At 46.0% G+C, this 20,690-nt stretch overlaps 1 protein-coding gene across 1 annotated transcript in view; it reads left to right on the top strand.

Moving 5' to 3' along the window:
• lamb2 (laminin, beta 2 (laminin S)) overlaps positions 1–20,265 on the top strand; it is a 27,149-nt gene extending 6,884 nt beyond the window's left edge. The window contains exons 3-34 of the mRNA XM_026998071.3: positions 1,824–1,993; positions 2,127–2,262; positions 5,047–5,120; positions 5,342–5,530; positions 5,650–5,713; positions 7,662–7,864; positions 7,974–8,094; positions 8,186–8,374; positions 8,468–8,647; positions 8,811–8,923; positions 9,461–9,540; positions 9,627–9,762; positions 9,896–10,054; positions 10,150–10,277; positions 10,508–10,637; positions 10,730–10,922; positions 11,117–11,260; positions 11,427–11,658; positions 11,744–11,907; positions 14,268–14,492; positions 14,663–14,880; positions 15,033–15,129; positions 15,300–15,672; positions 15,805–15,989; positions 16,169–16,410; positions 16,488–16,688; positions 16,835–16,979; positions 17,802–18,009; positions 18,087–18,228; positions 18,304–18,480; positions 18,574–18,733; positions 19,421–20,265. Coding sequence (XP_026853872.2) covers positions 1,824–1,993; positions 2,127–2,262; positions 5,047–5,120; positions 5,342–5,530; positions 5,650–5,713; positions 7,662–7,864; positions 7,974–8,094; positions 8,186–8,374; positions 8,468–8,647; positions 8,811–8,923; positions 9,461–9,540; positions 9,627–9,762; positions 9,896–10,054; positions 10,150–10,277; positions 10,508–10,637; positions 10,730–10,922; positions 11,117–11,260; positions 11,427–11,658; positions 11,744–11,907; positions 14,268–14,492; positions 14,663–14,880; positions 15,033–15,129; positions 15,300–15,672; positions 15,805–15,989; positions 16,169–16,410; positions 16,488–16,688; positions 16,835–16,979; positions 17,802–18,009; positions 18,087–18,228; positions 18,304–18,480; positions 18,574–18,733; positions 19,421–19,557 — 5,315 coding nt within the window. The 3' untranslated portion in view covers positions 19,558–20,265. The remainder of the gene's footprint in view (positions 1–1,823; positions 1,994–2,126; positions 2,263–5,046; positions 5,121–5,341; positions 5,531–5,649; positions 5,714–7,661; positions 7,865–7,973; positions 8,095–8,185; positions 8,375–8,467; positions 8,648–8,810; positions 8,924–9,460; positions 9,541–9,626; positions 9,763–9,895; positions 10,055–10,149; positions 10,278–10,507; positions 10,638–10,729; positions 10,923–11,116; positions 11,261–11,426; positions 11,659–11,743; positions 11,908–14,267; positions 14,493–14,662; positions 14,881–15,032; positions 15,130–15,299; positions 15,673–15,804; positions 15,990–16,168; positions 16,411–16,487; positions 16,689–16,834; positions 16,980–17,801; positions 18,010–18,086; positions 18,229–18,303; positions 18,481–18,573; positions 18,734–19,420) is intronic.
• The last annotated feature ends 425 nt before the right edge of the window (positions 20,266–20,690 follow it).

Here is a 20,690-nt window from a genome sequence, read left to right as displayed (position 1 = left end):
GTCAGAGGGGATGATGGGAAATATGCAGTCAAGACTCATTGCACTTGCTTTTTCAAAGCAACAGGGAGAGTGTTTTGCCCCCCAACCCGAAAGGCTAGAATGGCCAAAGCCTTCAGCAGTGCTTATGAGAGAGGCATGGCTTTTTTCTCATGCCAATATAAGACAAGGTCCTGCTCCTAGCTGCACCTCCATGTGAATAGCTCCTTTATAAATGTACAGTATACGACATGTGCGATCACGGGACCCACCGCAATTAAGCAAGATAAATGGCCATGCTTGTAGAATCGCCCTGCAGCGACTCATCATGAATAAAGACGTTAACTAATTTGCTACATCCAGGATCCTCTGAGCACAGCAGGCCAATGAACTGCACGTCTGTCCCTGAGACAGCTGATTGGGGCCTTGTTGAGGAGCCGGGTTCCCCAGGCCTCTACAGTAACCCAACAGCAGGGCTTTGTTAGCCAGGAGGTATGCCTCCACTGCCAGCTGTCCTCCCACATTCCTGAGCCTCTTGTCCATGTAAGGCGAGAGTGGCAGAGGAGCTGGGAGCCCTGCCCGCCTGTCCGGCCCGATCCGCGTGTCGCCACCCGAGGTGGCCGTTTGAACGAGGAGCAGCTGGCAGAAGTGACTATGCTGGACATGACGTGCAGTAATGAAATGGCGTGCTGTTCTCAGTGCTGAGCTTCATAACGCCAAAGCACTACGATTGTTTTTTTGTTTTTTTTTCACGTGACCTTTTTATTAACATGTCCAAAATGAAGGCTACACTAACAGTAATACATTACTCCAGTAGTGTCCTGTGAAAGGGCTGAAGTGAGAGCAGCCCTTTTCAACCTCTCACCCTCTGGCCATAGTGTTCTCTCACTCCACAGAAGCATTTCTGCGCTTAATTTCACTATTAGAGAGATTGGGTGGAATTTCTCAGGCAAGGTTGGCAATAGATTGGTATTTATTTTGCTGTAGCTGGGATTATCTGTTGGGAGTTGTATTGACAGTTGTATTTTTTCCTAGTGGGCGGATTTGGACTTTTCCTGGTGGTTGGATTTAATCTTTTGGAAAAAGTCCAGCGTGTTCTATAATTTTCCCAGCACTGTCGGTCAGAGTGGATATGGAATGTATGGGTGTTTATATGCTGTATGTAATTGTGTCCTATCTACAGCACGAGTGTGAGTGTGTAGAGCCTCTCTGTGGAGTATTGAACCTGGCAGCAGTGTGTGAGGTGGGGTGGTGTCAGACAAACACAGCTGTTTGGTTTGAAGCCTGAGACAGGTCTGTGTTGAGAGTGTCTGTAAATTCTCTTCTGGATTTTTCAAAGGGTCTTTAAAGTTCTTTTGCATAACTGCAATTTTACAGCTTGTGTTAGGTTTATTTTGTGGGGGTGTGTTAGTGGGTTTTCCTCTTGTGCTTTGCTTGAGTATCTTAGTTTTTCTGCTATGATTTTAATATATAAATCTAAGGCTTAATATATTTGTGTGTGTGTGTGTGTAGGTAACTGTGTTTGTGCATGTGTGCATGTCTCTTTCATCTCTCGCTCCAAGTTCTCACTTTATTCTGACTCCATTCTTCAGATGACCAGCAGGTCTCCACGACCCACTGATTTTTCACATGGACTTTATTTCAGGATGATTAATGGCTCTTGAGTGTTTTAAAAGTTTATTTTTAAACTTGAAGGACATGTAGATTCAAACCATAAAAACCCACCAATCTAGGTGGTGGAGAATCATAGAATCAAGGATTCGTAGCCTCTTAAGCACCTTTACTTTAATTAAAAAAGGTCTTCTAGTTTTCTCTCTTGATATATATGCCCTTTCTCTAACCTTTAGGCCTGGCAACTACCATTGCTCAGGTGCCTGATCATGCCCATGGCTGTGCCCAAGGAAGTTGCTACCCGGCAACAGGTGACCTTTTGGTGGGCCGGGAGAAGAAACTGAAGGCTTCATCTACCTGTGGCCATAACAGGAGAGAACCTTACTGCATTGTCAGTCACCTGCAGGTAAACTGCCTACCCAACCACACAATATTTTGGCCAGTATTTCATTAATGTTGTCACACCCTCCTCATATTGAAACCATATGGAACTAGTTGACCCTCGGCCCTTAAGATCGCAAACCTTTGACCTGGTTTAGGAGGAGAAGAAATGTTTCCAGTGTGACTCGCGTCGGCCGTACGACCTGGTGTACAACACCATCAGCCACCGCATTGAGAACGTTATCACCACCTTCAGACCAGACCGCAAGAAGTGCTGGTGGCAGTCAGAGAATGGTGAGACCCTCAGGAGGTTCAACACCACGCACTTTGATGTTTCATCAAGTCTTAAATACTACTATTAGACACAAAGTAGAGTTAATGACTTACTTACATGAAAGGCAAAAGAACAAAGTGATTTTGTATTTGTGCAGGCTTATTAGCAGCGCTGTGTAGAATGAATCAAATGCCAATGAGATTATCCAGCTAACTAAACCATCCAAATGCAGCTGCCAGTGAGATTGCCCAGCTGACTAAACCCTCCAAACGCGGCTGCCAGTGGGATTGCCCAGCTGACTAAACTCTCCAAACGCGGCTGCCAGTGGGATTGCCCAGCTAACTAAACCCTCCAAACGCGGCTGCCAGTGAGATTGCCCAGCTGACTAAATCCTCCAAACACAGCTGCCAGTGGGACTGCCCAATAAATAAACCCTCCAAACACGGCTGCCAGTGGAATTGGCCCGGATAACTAAACCCTCCAATCCCAGCTACCTGGCAAACATCCACACTAAAGGCTCTCAAGATGTATTATTAGAACATTAATGCCCAGGAAAGTCTATTAATAGCATGGGGAAGGACATTCTATGCAAATGGTCAAGAGTGTTTATTCCCTAGAGCTGGCCAGATACTTTGCCTAAAAAAAAGCCAAAAGAGGAGTTAAAACGACCTTTTAGAGTGGAGGGTGGCGATAGAGAGTGTGGTCAAGCAGAACCGCTGGATGCGTAAAGGTGTCCTTGTTGAGGGTAAATGTCCATCCCCAGCACATCGTCCCTGGGACCCCCCGCTCCCCTCCCCCGACACATTGCTGATTGAGATGATTAGAGAGTAGTGCTCCTACTGGCACGACTACACCAAACATGGCTCACTAGGTGAAGCCACAGACAAAGAGGGGGAAAATGAAAGAAGGAGAGCATGTAGTGTCTACAGAGCAACCCATAATAGTCAGTGTCATTACATTAAGAACGAATTCATTTGTTTTGTGGATAGGCTGGGAATCAGTAAAATGTCATCCTTTATCATTAGTTGAAGAAGAATAACTTAATTGGACCATTTAAGCAGGCATGAGGACCGTCATGATCACTACTTATATGCCTGGATTATTATTTAGTTATGAATCTTATGCAGTGTTGTTCATAAACTACTTTCAATTATTCAGCAGCTACATTGACGTTAATATGAATGGTATATTGTTGCAAGAGTGCAGAATGAGTCTTGGCCTAGTGGCATGTCCATGGAGTGTATAAATTTCTCTGCGTAGTATGTGCCTTAATGTGCCTTCATGCACATTATGTGTGCCTTAATAAACAGGTGAAATGAATCAGGGTAGTTTGTTTTGGTAAATAATCTGAATGCTGGCTTCTGGTTTGGAGGTGAGATACTGTATATAATTTGGGGTATTCAAATAGACTAGGCAGGTTAGATAGTGCATTTGTGTTGCTCAAGTGTAAATTGTTACAGTGCACTAAAGGACTCAAGTAATTGTTACCCTGGATTAAAGTTTAGCGAGATCTGATCAGAGGCACATATACATCTTCAGTTTTAGAACACCATCCACACAGAAAGCCTCTTAACTGACTTCTGGTTCAGAGATTTTTATGGGTCTGAAAGCATCTGTGTCTTAATCAGCTGTGTTTTGCTACTGGAATCTGTGACGAAGATAGAAAGTTGACAGGAAATTCTGGCTATTTTTGAGCCCGGTCACCATGGCACCAGTGCCTTTGCCTTTGAGTATGTAATGGAGTTAACAGTGGGTCACTTGTCCAGCACGTGTTCACTCGTGTAAGTGAGAGGACGCTCCCCTGTGAGCCTTAGTGCTAGAGAATAGACAGGACAGGACAGAATACATGTTCACTAGCATACTCTGGTATGACTGACTGGTTGCTGAGCTCTTTGGGTCACTTCCATCAAAAACAAAGACAGGCACATAGTGGACTTGAACAGTGTAGCCGCCTTTTTGCATGGGGTTGGCCTCCTCTGCATTGGATCGTCCAGCTTTTAATGACTTTTAATGAATGTGTATTAGAAAAACAGAGAATCGGTTAGTTCCCTTGTCTACGTATGCCCCGACCTTTTAGTCTACTCTCTCTCAGTCACTTCAGGCTGGGGGTAGACCCCACCTCTCCTTTCCTCTGTTTCCTCTGTTTCCTGTTTAACTACTTGCAGTCAGAGACAGGTTAAGAGCTGTTGAACAGACCCTCAGTCTCTGCTGCTGTTAGAGATCAAGTCGTAAGAGACTCTTACTGTAGTAGGATATGAGGCAGAAGCCTCGCTGGAGCCTCTGTTGCATTCCAACTTCCTTTCACCTACTACACTCACTCTGGGTTATAGGCAAGCTCAGCTTAATCAGGGTACTGATGTAGACGGACGAGGGAACTGTTATCGCTTTCTGTGATTTATGCTCTGACATCCCGCTTGCACCTAGGACGTAAAGTAACCTGGGCTATCCACGTTTTGTTGTCCTTTGAGCAGTGTCGGAACTTGTCAGAAGCATAGTCACCTTTTGAACAGCTCTGCCATTAAGATACCCTGCAAGGGTTAAGGGGTAAGCCCTGAGCTTCTAAGGTGCCCTCAGAGCAACTGTATATATATATATATATATATATATATATATATATATATATATATATATATATATATATATGTATGTGTGTGTGTGTGTGTGTGTGTGTGTGTGTGTGTGTGTGTGTGTGTGTGTGTGTGTGTGTGTGTTTATATATAGAGATGAGAGATCCTTTACAGTTTTTTATTGGTTGTACAGTTTTGTAGGGCTGTTAGAAATGCCATGTGCACTTATGTTCACAGGAAAGTCTAATGTTTACATTCAGCTGGACCTGGAAGCAGAGTTTCATTTCACTCACCTCATCATGACTTTTAAGGTATGACTAGACTGGCACTGAATTGCACTGCTTCTGTCTTTGAGTTTATGTGCTTTACACCTTTTGTTACATTTTACTTACACAAACACACAAACAAACACACACATTCACTCCCCCACTTGTGTCTTTATTATTTTATTTAGTGAAACACAATGATTTGCCTTGTGAATGTCTCGTGAAACTTTCCTCACGTTGTGTCCCATGTGGACCTCTGCATGCAGACATTTCGTCCAGCAGCCTTGCTGATAGAGCGCTCGGCGGATTTTGGACACACCTGGCAGGTGTACCGCTACTTTGCCTATGACTGCTCCGCAGTCTTCCCAAGAATCTCTCAAGGCCCCCTCCGCAGTGTTGACGATGTCATCTGTGAGTCACGTTATTCGGACATCGAGCCGTCTACAGAAGGAGAGGTAGGAACAGAGCAGGGACAATTCAGCCATTTATGCTAAATTTACTAATAGATCCAAATCTGCCTGTGGCTTTTGACTCCTGTTTAAATGTTCTGTGCTGCTCAAACTCTTCCTCCCAGGTGATCTTTCGAGTTCTGGACCCTTCTATCCAAATTGAAGACCCCTACAGTCACCGCATTCAAAGTGAGTCACTGCTAAATGTGCATCTTTGCCTACTTCTAATGAACTTTTAATGAACATTTATAAATGCCTATAAATAACATTTCTTTAAGGGAGAATGTGCTTGGAGTTTGCACTTCATCCTTTCTCTTTCCTTCTGTCAAAATCCCTCTGTAATATTTATGTTGAAAAGAAGATTAAATATACAGACTCAATCACTTGGCCTAAAGTCGTCAGGGCCCTGTAGTGCTGCTCATTAAAAGACCTTATCCAAAGCCAATCAAAGCTGCTCTGCTCTCAGACCACGTGATTCAAGCTTGCTGGGTACTGCAGTGGTTCCTTGTGAGCGTCGGATTCCTTCCTGATCCTATTCAGTGTTGGCTGTGCTTCACTGCTCTAGATTCACTCAGCCAATGTAGGCAGAGAGTGGCAAGAGAGAGAGCGAGAGTGAGAAAGAGAGAGAGAGAGAGAGAGAGACGCTAATGGGAAAAGCAGCTGTTTCCTCCCCTCAGTCTGTCCCTTTTTGTTTTGACATGTTTCTGCAAGAACATGAGCAGGCTCTTCCATATCTCAACAAAAGACGTGGTCTCTAATGACACTAATGAAAGACATTTTGGACAGGTCTATTATGTTAATCTGGAGAATTGACAGAACATATTTCCCAGGAGTCTCTTTGCATCAATTACTGTATTTTTTTGAGGGAGAAAAAAAAACCAAGTGAAGGAGAAATAAACAATGGGCTACGTGCCTTAAAATGTACTTAAAATTCCACTAGGGACTTAATTCCATTCTTGGTTGAACTTGGAGTTGGAATTGTTTCCTTACTTTGAAACATTTGAAAATTATTGTTTCTTGTGAAATATGGACTACGGACATGCGAGAAATAAAAGGGGTTGGGGTAGTTTGGGATGACCTTACTGGCTGGCAGCTAAAACTCTCAGAGGCAGCTAAACTCTCAGAGGCTCTAATCCAGTGTAACCTACATTAGAAAGGAGAAAGCCTTATTTGTCTTGGTCAAGGTTTAGCGGTAACGCCTGGCTGACGCTTGGACCCAGCCCATCTCCCTCTGCTTTTATTACATCTCCATTTCTACCATCACCAGTCTTTTTTATCCATCTGTCTGCATGTGCCTCCCTCATCCACTCATTTATCTGATTCTATCTCTTCTTCCTCCTGCTCATTTCATCTGCACGACTAATTGAGAAAAAGTGCCCTTTGCTGTTTTGCTGGACCACCCCGCCGCTCTGTTCCTGCGCTGGTGGGACGTGACTGTGGGGATGACCGAGCAGATGATTAACAGCTCCAGATTGCTGCATGTGCTCTTTGGCATATGAGGAGCAGGGCAGAGCGATGCCTCCCACGTGCTTAAGCCCTGAACAGCTGGAGCGTGATGGGAAAGAGCAGGCTGCACACAGTAGCGGCACCAGCCGCCTTGCCGCTAAACCTTCACACTCCATCTCCCTCTGCAGCCTGTCATGCAAAAACAGTCAAGCACACACGAACGCGCACAAACGCACACACACATTAGAACCCCCTACTCCCTCTCTTCTTGACATTGAAGTGGGCTTATGTGAAGCATGGTGAAAGGCTGCTATCCCACTGCATGCTCTCACTCTGTAAGGAATGAAGATGTTCTAAGGGATTGTGTCAAGAGTGGTGCCCAGTGGTGTGCCAATAGAATCCTTTATAAAAGCAATTATACAAGACAGAGCACATATCCTAGGGGAAGTAAACCTGAAGCAGTTTCTTTTTTGGCAGCTTTGGCTTGGGATTGTAATTGAATGAGGTAAATAGAAGAATAGATAAACCAGAAACTATTTGTTTTTTGGTTGGATGTAAAAGGCTCGATGTATTCAGTTTCTCCAGTTTGCAAACAAAGCATTTAGAAATTACATTAATGTCCAGGCTACCACGAGAACACATGGAAGCTTTGTTCTCAGTCACTTTTTCTTTCTCTGTATCCCCTTCACAGACCAGCTGAAAATCACTAACCTGCGAGTGAACTTCACCAAGCTGCACACTCTGGGTGATAATCTGCTGGACTCACGGCAGGAGATCAAGGAGAAGTACTACTACGCCATGTATGAACTCGTTGTCAGGGGCAACTGCTTCTGCTATGGCCATGCATCTGAGTGTGCACCCATTGAGGGCGTAAAAGATGACATTGAAGGCATGGTGAGCTGTTCACCGAGGTCCAGGCAGGGGAAGAGAAGGGTTCCTCACTTGATTTTCTGCTGGGGAATGGTATGATTTATTTTTTATCTATTTATTTTTTATCTACCAGGTGCATGGGAGGTGTGTGTGCAAGCATAATACAAAAGGCCTGAACTGTGAGCAGTGCAATGATTTCTACAATGACCTGGACTGGAGACCCGCCAAGGGTCGTGACACCAATGCCTGCAAGAGTAACTACACTTTCTTATGTAACCTACACCCTTAAGTCAGTCATTTATATTTGAAATATATCACGAACTGTTTTCTAATTGTATTTCCCAGAATGCAACTGTAATGGTCACTCCAGCAAGTGCCACTTTGACATGGCGGTATATATGGCCACCGGCAATGTCAGCGGGGGAGTGTGTGAAGACTGTCTCCACAACACCATGGGCCGCAACTGTGAGGCGTGCAAGCCCTTCTACTACAAGGACCCAGGCAGAGACATCAGAGACCCGCGCGTCTGCATACGTGAGTGTGATTTGGAGAGAGCTTAGGAGGGCCGTGTGTGCGTATGACCCTGAAGGCCCTGACGCTTGTTCTTCATGCCACGCCCCTGTCCAGCATGCGACTGCGACCACAGCGGCTCTGTGAATGATGGTGAGTGTGACGGGCATGACGACCCGGCCCAGGGCATGATCGCAGGGCAGTGCCGCTGTAAGGAGAATGTGCAAGGCCCTCGCTGTGACACGTGCAGGGTCGGCTACTTCGGCCTGAGCGCAGATGACCCCCACGGCTGCCAGTGTGAGTATCGCCGGGCATCTCTCTCTTCTTCCCTGCTCCCATGTGGGTTTTGCTGAGGTCATTTAGGTCCATTTATGCAGTGCTTACCTGATAGGCCTGATGGTTGGTTAGTGTAATCTCTCTTCCTGGACATCATGCTGTTGTCTGATTTGCCTCCTGTCAGCATGCAGGTGCAACCCCAGGGGAACCGTATCCAGCGGACCCCAGTGTGACCCTGTCCGAGGAGCCTGCTTCTGCAAGCGCCTGGTCACTGGCCACAGCTGCAACCAGTGTGTGGTAAGTGCTGTGGAGGTGACCCATGCACCCCTAAGTCTTCACACATGCACACACACACCACTGTTCAAATAAATGCAGGGATCAAACAGAGCTTTAAAACATAGAGTCAGAATTAGATCACTCACCTGTCAGCCTTGCTTATTTCTGATTGGTACCTCATATCCCAGTTGGGCGGTAACCATATCCAGGAGTTTAGGCAGCACAGCCTCCAGATCTACATTTAGCCAAGTACCCCCCTCAACCCCACATGGTGTCGGTTTACATAGCACTTAAAAAGGACAGTGAAGAAAGATTCTGAAATTAGACGGCAGTAAATGCCTTTCAACGTAGTCTGGCGTCATATCATTTTAAAAGGCTAGTTACAGTACAGTCTGCTTGACCTGGGCGACTGTTACGCAAGCTGCCATTTTTTCCCAGCTACGGTAGCTATTCTTGTCCACAGTAAATATTATTTTTACAAACATGAGCTGAGACGTGGTTATAAATAAAAAAGCTTCTTTCTGTCTCTGTACCTGTTTCTTTGTGCTCCTCGCCTAGGCAGAGCACTGGGGTTTAAGCCATGATGTCAGTGGCTGCAGAGGATGTGACTGTGACGTAGGTGGCGCTATTGACAACCAGTGAGTTCAACGTAACTTCCACTGTGCCCCTCTACTATTCATGGAAATTGTGTAACAGTTGATAACTCTTTGTTGTTGATCGACAGGTGCTTAATGGAATCAGGCCAGTGTCGCTGCCGCAGTCACACGCTGGGCCGTCAGTGTAACCAGGTGGAGCCTGGGTATTTTTTCATGGCCCTGGACCACTATCTATATGAGGCAGAGCTAGCCAAACTGAGTCAGGTAAGAGGAGAGCCAAAAACAGACCAAAAAAATAAGTATATTGGCTTAGAAGCTTTGGGATAAATACTGCTAGTGAATTAACTTGTAATTGGCTTCAGAGTAGTGCAGCTGTGGTAAATGTGCCCGTTTGTAGGGTTGTACTGTCGAAGAGAGGGAGCACCTGCCAGACCAGCCTTCCTCTTGGACTGGCACTGGGTTCGCACGTGTTCCTGAAGGGGGCGTTCTGGAGTTTTCCATCAGCAACATTCCTTACTCCATGGAGTATGATGTAATCATTCGCTACGAGCCTCAGGTAAATCACCACACACGGCTTCATAAGTACGGCACCCGTTATGACGTTTCTGAAAAGAGTGTAGCAAACTGTGTTTGTTTGCGTGTGTTGGGAAGATGCCACTTGACTGGGAAGAGGTGCGTGTAACAGTCGTTAGGCCGGGTCCTATCCCGACCAGCAGCCCGTGTGGGAACACCATCCCTTCAGATGATCTGTTGACTATCTCCTTGCCCTCTGGATCCAGGTCTCGCCTACCACACACACACACATTTACACACTTATCATGCTATAATTAGCATATTGTGTGTTTTCTCAAGCATCTTTCTTCTGCTCTGGTTCAGCTCTGAGCTCTGTGGATAATGGGCTCTGACTCCATCACTTTGACTCTGTGCTTCTGCTCTGGTTCAGCTCTGAGCTTTGTGGACAGTTAGCTCTGACTCCATGACTCTGACTTGCTTCTGCACTGTGCTGCAGGTTTATGGCTCTGCCCCATCCTGTGTGTTTGGAGAGAGGAGTGAGCTACAAACTCCATCTGGAGTTTGTCCGCTACGTCGACAAAAACAGCATCCCTAGCACCAGTAGTGCAAACATTCTGATAGACTCTGTGAGTGAAAAATAAACTATTTGCTTTCTTCAATTAAGGGAAGAATCTCTTTTGGAATTCCCATCCTTCCATGCTATCATTCCCTCTTCCAGATCGTGTTGATGCCTCTTTACTCCTCTCTGGAGATGTTTGTAGCGGGTGACCCTGCCTCTGTCGTCCGGAAGCAGAATTATGAGCGTTTCCGTTGCCATGAGAGTGCCAAGAGTGTGCCCCGCCCAGCCATAAGCGACGTTTGTGCCAAGCTCGTTTTCAGCCTGTCAACCATCATAAACGACCGAGCACTGCGTGAGTGATGGTTAGCAGGGTTAGTGGATGACAAAATAGTCAAGAATTCCTGCAATTTCCTATGACTATAGTGCAGTATGCCTATACAGGATTGTTGTTTGTATATTTCTATATGTGTGCTTGTTTGTATGTGTGTTATATGTGTGTGTGTGTGTGTGTGTGTGTGTGTGTGTATATGTTCCCCCTCCACACAGCTTGCCATTGTGATGCACAGGGTTCATTCAGCTCTGAATGCCATGTTCATGGAGGCCAGTGCCACTGTAGGCCTAATGTGATTGGCCAACGCTGTGATAAATGCGCTCCAGGAACCTATGGATTTGGGCCTGCGGGATGCAAATGTAAGCGTCAGACTTTCCATAGCAACCATTTACATTAACATGTAAAAACAAGCATGTGTCAAGCATGTCTCTCTCTCTCTCTCTCTCTCTCTCTCTCTCCCTCTTTGTCTTTCTCTTTCACTCTCTCTCTCTCTTTCCCTCTCTCTCTCTGTCTCCTTCTCTCTAGCCTGTGAGTGCAGTCAGGAGGGCTCTCACAGCCGGTTCTGTGATCAGTACACGGGGCAGTGCCCATGCCTGTCAGGCGCCTTCGGTCAGCGCTGTGACGGCTGCCAGACCGGGCACTGGGGCTTCCCCACCTGCAGGCAGTGCCAGTGCAACGGGCACACAGAGGAGTGCCACCAGAGGACTGGCACCTGTCTGAACTGCAGGAGCCACACAGCAGGGAGCAACTGTGAGAAGTAAGGCAAGCTGGCAGGAAAGGCCGTTTGAAGGCCTTGCAGCCTGGAGCGATATGGAACTGTAACCAGCGCCTTTTGAATCCAGGTGTGCCAGTGGCTACTATGGCAACCCTGTACTGGGTTTAGGAAGCCAGTGTCGACCATGCCCCTGTCCAGATGGACCCGAGAGCGGACGTCACTATGCTGCCTCCTGTTACCAAGACAGCCACAACAGACAGGTGGTCTGCAACTGTAAACAGGGCTACACAGGTGCGTAGCTCTTCCCCTTCTTGCCACAGCTCAGAGAGGCAGAGAACAGGCACGTCAGGAGGACAGGACAATAGGAGATGATGAGGTGTGGTTGCGCTTCATGTGCTAAATATTTGAACAACTGAGGTAGCTAGGGATGGATTGAGAAGGAGTAGGATAGTTACATGTCATTTTGTCAGCCCAAAAACACAAGTGGCTTTGCCCAAGCCTGGCCAACCCTCCTTAAGTCCAGCTGCAGAGTCCAGACTCACAGACTCAGGACACAGCGAGTAAGACCATCACAGGCGAAACTCGTTTTGTGCCTCTTGGCTGATGTGAAGTGACCTGATGTTTTGTGCCCCCGCACAATTCCCCCTCCATGACTGGACACAGGGATTGTTAAGTGCTCTGAGTAGCCATAGTGAACCCACCCTCATCCCGGTGCCCAATGTACCCTCTCTTCTCCCTGTACATGACACACACACACACACACACACACACACACACACACACATACACACATATATACACACAGCTATATATACACACAGCTATTACCCAGTCCTCGTGCATTGCAAAATAACGCCACCTACTACAACTGGAGATGGAAGAATTAAAGGGTAACTATCACTGCTCAAACAGAACTCCTGCTGAATCTGAAATAGAATAGAACTGGAATCCACCAGTACCAGAATGTAATGAGGACATGTGTGTGGTGAAGAGGACCAAGGCTATGATTCTGCATGACCTCCAGATCCAGACAGATGAACAGGTAGTGGCAAACCAAGCAGACATTGTGATCGTGGCAAAGATACAGAAAACAACAGTGTTAACACATGTGGCAGCTCCAAGTGAAGCAAACATTCAGGGAGGAATATGAGAAGTTGTAAAAATAGCAGGGCCTGAAAGCCGAAATAGAAAGAATGTGGGAGGTTGACACCAAGGATGTCCCAGGGGTGACAAGGTCACCTGGATTTGTGACCCCTAAGCTGGAGGAGTGATTTGAAGATATCCCAGGAATGAGATCAGTCTCAGTCCAGAAGAGTGCAAATCCTAGGAACTACATAAATATTGTGAACCCCAAACTTCCAGAGCTCTCGCCGAAGGCCTGAATATGAGGGGAGAAAACAATGACCACATACTAGATGTGTGGGGATGTTTTATATATAGATATAATACATATGGTCCCATCACCACTGGGATGGGACACAATCCTGATGAAAGTCAGGTCCTAATGAATCTCTACATAGGGTTAAGGTTAGAGTTAGAGTTAGGGTTATGATTAGGATTAGGGTTCTGGTTGTAAAAAATTTTTAATCTAAAAAAGTAATTATCTTAATACCCCATCCCTATCCTAAGTGGTTTACACACAGTTCTGATATTTTATATGGAGTCCCTCTGCCTTAATTTGCCAAATTGACACTTACAACATCTAATACACTTATTGTGCCCCTTTATATCATTATAATTAATCTAGATACATGTATATTAAAGGATTTCCATGATCTCCTATAAAATATGAAATGTACTGACTACACTTGTCACATAGCTTAGTATAAATCTGGACAGTAAAGAACACAAAATTGTGTATGACAGTTTGTTCTAAATTGGTTTCCTTTGTGAGTAAAGCATTCTCTCATCAAGGTCATTTAGTTCCAGTGCTACAGCTGCTGAGGTTTTTCCGATTTCCCGAGCCTACAGCAGAATCGCTACCCTGTCCTGCAGGCCATAGCAGAGGGGAAATGCCACAAATGTCTTCCCTTCTTCTGTCTGTTTAGTGCATTTCATAAGAAAGACCTCAATGTTTCTACAAATGATCTGCAGTGTTTCGTCTAAGAAACAGATTCCGGTACAGTAATGCTTATCTCTAAATGCTAAGTGAGGAAAATGGTTCTATTAATTGGGGGGGGGGGGGATTTTTTGCCTTTTTTCACATCCTGTTCCCCTAAATTCCTGCTAAAGCCCCTTCATCTGTTTTTGTTAAGGTTTTTGACAGAGTTTTTGCCTTAGAGTTTGGAGATCTCCTGGGCTGGTGCATCAATTTCTCTCTTCTGTGTCATAACCATGACATTAATGTAACAGATGTTTCTGTGGAACATACCACTCTGTGGAACATACCACTCTGTGGAACATACCACTCTGTGGAACATACCACTCTGTGGAACATACCACTCTGTGGAACATACCACTCTGTGGAACATACCACTGCCAGGTCCTACTCATATAGAGTCCTGTCAGACATGGCCAAACTTGTAAAAGTCAATGTTTTTGGGCGTGTCATTTATAGAAACTCTTCTCTCTAGAGGCGTCTCTCACTCTGGCATTGCCCTTTTCCTTATATCAGTGTTTATTTCTCTGTAATTTAACTCTGCACCCACCAGGTGCACGCTGCGAGGAATGTGCCCCCGGTTACTATGGCAATCCCTCTCAGCCTGGTGGGCAGTGCCAGCCCTGTCCTTGCAGTAACAACATCGACCTATCAGACCCTGAGGCCTGCGACAGACGGACAGGGGAGTGCCGCAAGTGTCTCTACAACACAGAGGGGCCTAATTGCAGCATGTGCAAGAGTGGCTACTATGGGGAAGCCTCTCGTCGCAACTGCCGGAGTGAGTAACCAAGGGTCACAAACCAACAACCGACTGGATAAATACCATTGTTTTTTTTCTCAATAGTTTGTGGTGTGAAAATAAGTTATTTCAACCGGGGCGTATATTCAACGGCCATGTTATTGAACGCGCACCCGCTTGGGCCATATTTTCCCGCCTAATCTTCCCAGAATGCACCTGCAACTTTCTGGGTACGGAGCACAGCCAGTGTCTGTCCAGGGATGAGTGTTTGTGTCAGCGTGCCACAGGACAGTGCCAGTGCCTGCCTCAGGTCATCGGACTCACCTGTGACCACTGTTCCCCCAACTTCTGGAACCTGGCCAGCGGCCGGGGCTGTGAACCCTGCAACTGTGACCCCAACAATGCTTACACGTCTACCTGCAACGAGGTAACCATCTCTCTCCTAGCTGCCCTCAACAGTTCAGCCTCTGCACTGGATGAATCATGTCCATAAAAGAGCATTTGTTTCATTATAGATTAGGATGACTTCAGAGCATGTGAATAGTGACATATGCATCATTTTTACACGCTCCCCCACAGTTCACAGGCAAGTGTCAGTGTCGCGAGGGCTTTGGCGGAAAGACCTGCAGAGACTGCCAGGAGAACCACTGGGGTGATCCCAGAATCCAGTGCAGGGGTATGCACGCATGTTAAATCATACCTCACAGGGTTGTGGGGGCTTCTGTTTTTGTATCCCTACATAACCTGTCTGAATTTCTACAATAGAAGTCTTTTTAAAAGATTTAGAATCAGCAATAATGCTCTTTGGTTATCTGACCTGTGATCCTCCGCCTTCCTCCTCTACAGCCTGTCACTGTGACCCTCGTGGCATCGAGCACTCCCAGTGTAACCCAGTGACGGGACACTGTGCTTGCCGGCAGGGCGTATCGGGCGTGCACTGCGATCAGTGTGCCCGTGGATTCTCGGGCACTTTCCCAGACTGCCAGCCTTGCCACCAGTGTTTTGGTGACTGGGATCGCATCGTCCAAGATCTGGCAGCAAGGACAAAGGCTCTGGCCACCCGGGCCCAGGAGATCCAGACCACAGGCCTGACCCCAGCGTATGAGAAGAGCTTCAAGGAGCTGGAGGGAAAGCTAGCACAAGCACGGGACATTGTTAATGCCCGCAATACCACCGCAGAAGCTGTGACCACGTTAATGGGCATGATGGAGGAACTCAGGTATGATGTTACAGATGCAGTTCAGCCTTCATGGAATCGGTATAAATTTAACCGGGATCTTTTGTGTTTTGTTGTCTTGTCAATTGGTGCCTTTTTTGTTTGTTTGTTTTTTGTGCTGTTTGGCTCTGCCAGGTCTCTTATTGCTGAGACCACAGATATGCTGAACAGCCTGGAAGGAGAATTGACCACAGTGCAGGACAGCAACTATGAGGCCAGCAATGATCTGAGCAAACTAGAGCGAGAGGCTAAGGAGCTGAACCTCACCTCCGAGCAGCTCAAGCACCAGCTTGACATCCTCAAAAACTCCAACTTTCTGGGTGAGACTCAGATCCTCTTCAAACCGTGCATGTGGAAGTTCGAATACCAGACACTCCAACAACCCCTTAGCCATAGTATTTTTGGTCCATGTTCCAGTTTCCAATGTAAGGCACCAGAATATGTTTTTTCTTTGTACATGTTTGGCAAGATACTCATGACCGTTGTCCACGTGCTCCAGGTGCATACGACAGCATCCGTGCATCCTACAACAAGTCTCACGACGCGGAGCGCCGCGTTAACCAGTCCACTACTGACACCCCCAGCACTGTGAGCCAGTCAGCAGACACCCGCAGGAAGACGGAGCGACTCATCACACAGAAGAAAGATGACTTCAACCGGAAGAACGCCGCAAACAAGCGTGCCCTCACCGACCTGAATGCCAAAGTGCAGGGCCTGGACTTAAAGAAGATCAACGAGAAGGTGAGCGCTGTTGAAGCAAAGCAAAGCCCTGTCCTGGCTGGGGCGCTTTAATGATAACACCATGCCTGTCATCCCAGGTATGTGGAGCATCAGGTGACGTTCCATGTGGAGAGAGCCCATGCGGCGGCATCGGCTGCCGTGATGATGAACGCAGACACTGCGGGGGGCTGAGCTGCAACGGAGCCATATCCGCGGCTGACAACGCCCTAGAGAGATCCAAACATGCTGAGAAAGAGCTCGTCAAAGCCATGGGAGAAGTAGAGGAGCTTTTCAAGCAGGTAGACGTATCCTTCTCATAGCAACAGTAGCATCACCGATGTCACGGAAATCCATTTGTGCTCAAACCCTCACAGTAAAGTCAAACCATTGTCCCAGAATTGGGTAATAGGAGGCTGTTGTAACCTTATTTGGCTTTTTTTTTTAGGTGGCAGATGCAAAAACGAAGGCTCAGGAGGCCAAGGACAAAGCCCAAGCTGCTCTAAGGAAAGCCAGCGACACCAAGAGCAAAGTGGAGCGCTCCAACAACGATCTGCGCGACCTCATCAAACAGATCCGTGCCTTCCTTATGCGTGAGGATCTAACCCTTCGCCTTTGACGTGTACTGTCACAAATATATGATGGTCTCCACCTCCTATGATCACATGTGACTTTGGACCATTTGTGCTCGAACATCCTTATGATGATCTAGTAAGAGGCTAGGACTAGTTTTAACATCATTTGATAATAACTATTTAGAATTGCAACAGATTTTAAGGATGGACGAGAATAATTCCCTAACTTAAACCAGCTGCCAAAAATCAAAGAGAATAAATGTAGTACATTTGTCACAGCTTTCAGGTTAGTCTCACATCTGTATTATTCTAAGATAGAAATTTTCTTTTGTTGAGTGTCCTCAACAAAACATATTGGCAGTTCACAGTAAAATTGTTGTGTACTGATTAGGCAACATTTGGTAGATCCTTTGTCAATATAAAAAAATACTAGGACCCAAGTACAATCCAATTTTAGTACAACGAAATACAATTAAACAAATTTCATGGAATTCTGAATACATATTTGAAAACAAGCTCCAGGAATGTTCATGGGAATCTGAATATTTATGCCAAAGTTTTTGCCTTTAGGAAGTGGTAGCTCAGTGGTTAAGGTACTTGACTAGTAATCAGAAGGTTGCTGGTTCAAGCCACACCACTGCCTTGTTGCCCCTGCCAGGCACCTGAGGAAGGCCCTTAACCCTCAATTGCTCAAGTTGTGTTCAGTCAGAATTGTAAGTTCCTTTGGATAAAAGTGTCAACTAACTAATGTAAATGGGAACTATTATCAATTTTAAAAAATGGTACTTTGGTTCTTCAGTCACTATTAATTGCTTGTGTTAAATGTCTGGACCTTCACAGAAGAAGGGGCTGATCCTGACAGCATTGAGGCAGTGGCCAATCGGGTTCTTGAGCTGTCCATTCCAGCCTCACCCCAGCAAATCAGACATCTAGCTGACGAGATTAAAGATCGCGTCCGGAGTCTGTCCAGCGTAGATGCCATTCTGCAGCAGACCCAGGACGATGTCCACAAGGCAGAACAGCTGCTGTTGGAAGCCAGAAAGGCCAGGTTTGTGTGTGTGGGTGCGTGCATGTGTGTGTGATGTGTAGTTTTTCACATTATTACAACTTCTCTTGGTCCTGCAGGAATAAGGCGGAGAGAGCGAAGAACACGGCAGACAGTGTGAAGCAGGCACTCGACGATGCCCGCAAGGCACAGGCAGCCGCTGAGAAGGCCATTCGGCAAGCGAGAGATGACATTGGCATGACTGAAAACCGACTGGCACAGGTACGCTTTTATCACTCTCTTTTCTACACTTGAGCGGTTTGAGTTTCTTTTTCACAGGCATTCTGTCCCCGAAAGATCCAGTCGGAGACAACCGCTAATGAGAAGGGCCTGAACGATGCCATGGAGCGGCTGGGGGACCTGGGGCGCCACATAGAAGCCTTGAAATCCAAACGAGCCAACAACAGCATGGCCGTAGCCCTGGCGGAGGAGACAGCCACTACCGCACGAGACAAGGCCAGCGATGCGAAGCAGGTACGCCTGGCCATTCTGTGCCTCTCCGCCTCGTAGCTGGTACCCATCTGGCAGGCTTCCTCTCGTACTGAGCGCATCGGCTGTCTCCTTCAGATCCTGGATGGCGAGCTTTCGGACAAGTATAGCACCGTCAAGGATCTGGTGGGCAGGAAGGCAAACGCAGTGCAGGACGCCAAAAAAAAAGCAGAGCAGCTGAGAGACGAGGCGAAGCAGCTCCTCAAGGACGCGCAGGACAAACTACAGAGACTGGCAGGTAAGTGGGGCGCAGACGGGAAGAACAGGCTTGGGACGCTGGTGGATCGCGGGGTTTTTTTTGTTTTGTTTTTTTGCAGATGTGGCATTCGGGTCATGGGTCATTGTATAAGGCAGGGTTCATTTCTTTGAGAGAGAAGACAATATTGCATATATGATGTCAGGTGGTAAAACAAATTTGGACACATTAAGTTAAATCTCAAGCAATCAAACATTTTTTTTTTTTTTGCAGGAATGTTATTTCAATGTTTAAACTCTGCTTGTGACCTTGTGAGCCAGTGTCACAGCTGAGGTTTCACATCTCAGTTGTGACATATAGCATCAAAGACAAAGACAGAAATTATGATGGCAGAATAGAGAACACACACAAACATGCATTGAAGGTTTGAAATGCTCCTTTATTCTTATTCAACATCACTCAAGGAAACAAACAAAACTCAACTGAGTAAATGTAATTACAGATCAACCCAAACAAAGGTTACCTCCTGTCAAATGCTCCAGTATTTTGTGTTGTCTAATCTATTGTATCTCCAATAGTGAGTTTGTCTGTACTTGGGTTATTACCAATATTTTACAAACCAGACAAATTGAGACATAAATTAATATCGCCCTCTTGTGGACATCTGGTAAGTTAACATGGAGGTCAACTAGGTCAGCTATAACTCTGGTTTTTGATTTGTGTCCATAGAACTTGAAAAACACTATGAGGAAAATCAGAGGATGCTGGAAGGCAAAGCCAGGCAGCTGGATGGCCTGGAAGATAAAATGAAGATTATTCTGGATGCCATCAACAAGCAAATCCAGATATACAATACTTGCCAGTAAACTGCCAAAGTCCATCTGATGTCCAGTAAAAGTCACTGACTGGACTAATGCCACTACTGCCTACAAGAGCATATGAAGGATGCTAGACTGGAACTGGTCGCCAGAATGGTCCATTTTTTACAGATGAATAGCAACTAATTTTATTATCCGTTTATTGTAATAGAGAGCGGGAATAATATTTTGATATCATTAAGCCAAAATGACACAGGGGAGGAAATACATAAGAGGGGGAGAGAGGTTCATTAGATCTGTTTTAATGATCCAGGATTGGAAGAGGAAGGAGGTGGGGAGGTCACATCAGAACTTACCAACTCTCCTCATTGTAATCATGTCCAACACACTTGATCCATCCACCATGGTCTTCCAAAGACACTGAGTATTTGGATTATGTGCGGTGGATTAGGCCTTGAGAGTAGTGAGGTATATCTACAGAAGTGTGGTCACCAATGGTTTATGCTGCACTTCAGTTCCCTGAATTCTCTGTGCTGGTAGCCTGCGTAAAATTGTTCTCCGGCGAAACTTTCCAGTGCTGAGGAACACTGGCGCTGCTGCTTCAATCACAGAGTATGATTTTTCATATCATCTAGTACTGAGAGGGAGAGACAGTCTGTTTTTCTGCATTAATGATTGCAACTGATTTATTACCAATTGTAATGCTAAATTTTAACAGCATCTTTTAAACAGCAATAAATTCCTTCCTGCCCACTAGATCCTGAACTGCATTTTTTTTGGTAAACATAGTGGCTGGTAAAATTGCTATGGACATCATAGCTATGTGACAATCATCTTAGCCAACATTTGCAACAGCATCTACCTTGATTTAATACAATACATTGTCCATTGTACAATACATTTAATGTGACCAGGTGAGCACGATGCAGCGCTAGTCGAGGTTTTCATTAAACAACCTTTCATATAAATGAAAGCAAAAGACCTTAAACACACATACACAAAGTTAAAAACAACAAACACTAAGACAAAGCAATCCTTTAAACACGAGGTGAGAGGAAACAGAAATGGTGCATCAGGAATGAGCTGGCAGATCGGACAGGGCTAGACAGGTCTCAGGGCTCCGCTGTGGGACAGGCTGGGGACCAGAGAGCGGACCGACAGACAGGCTGGACCGGGAAACG

This window comes from Electrophorus electricus, chromosome 24 (assembly GCF_041902795.1).
Source record: "Electrophorus electricus isolate QZ-2024a chromosome 24, ASM4190279v1, whole genome shotgun sequence".
NCBI classification, from domain to species: Eukaryota; Metazoa; Chordata; class Actinopteri; order Gymnotiformes; family Gymnotidae; genus Electrophorus; species Electrophorus electricus.
Note: the sequence above shows the minus strand (reverse complement) of the source record. Positions and strands in the feature narration are given on the sequence as shown.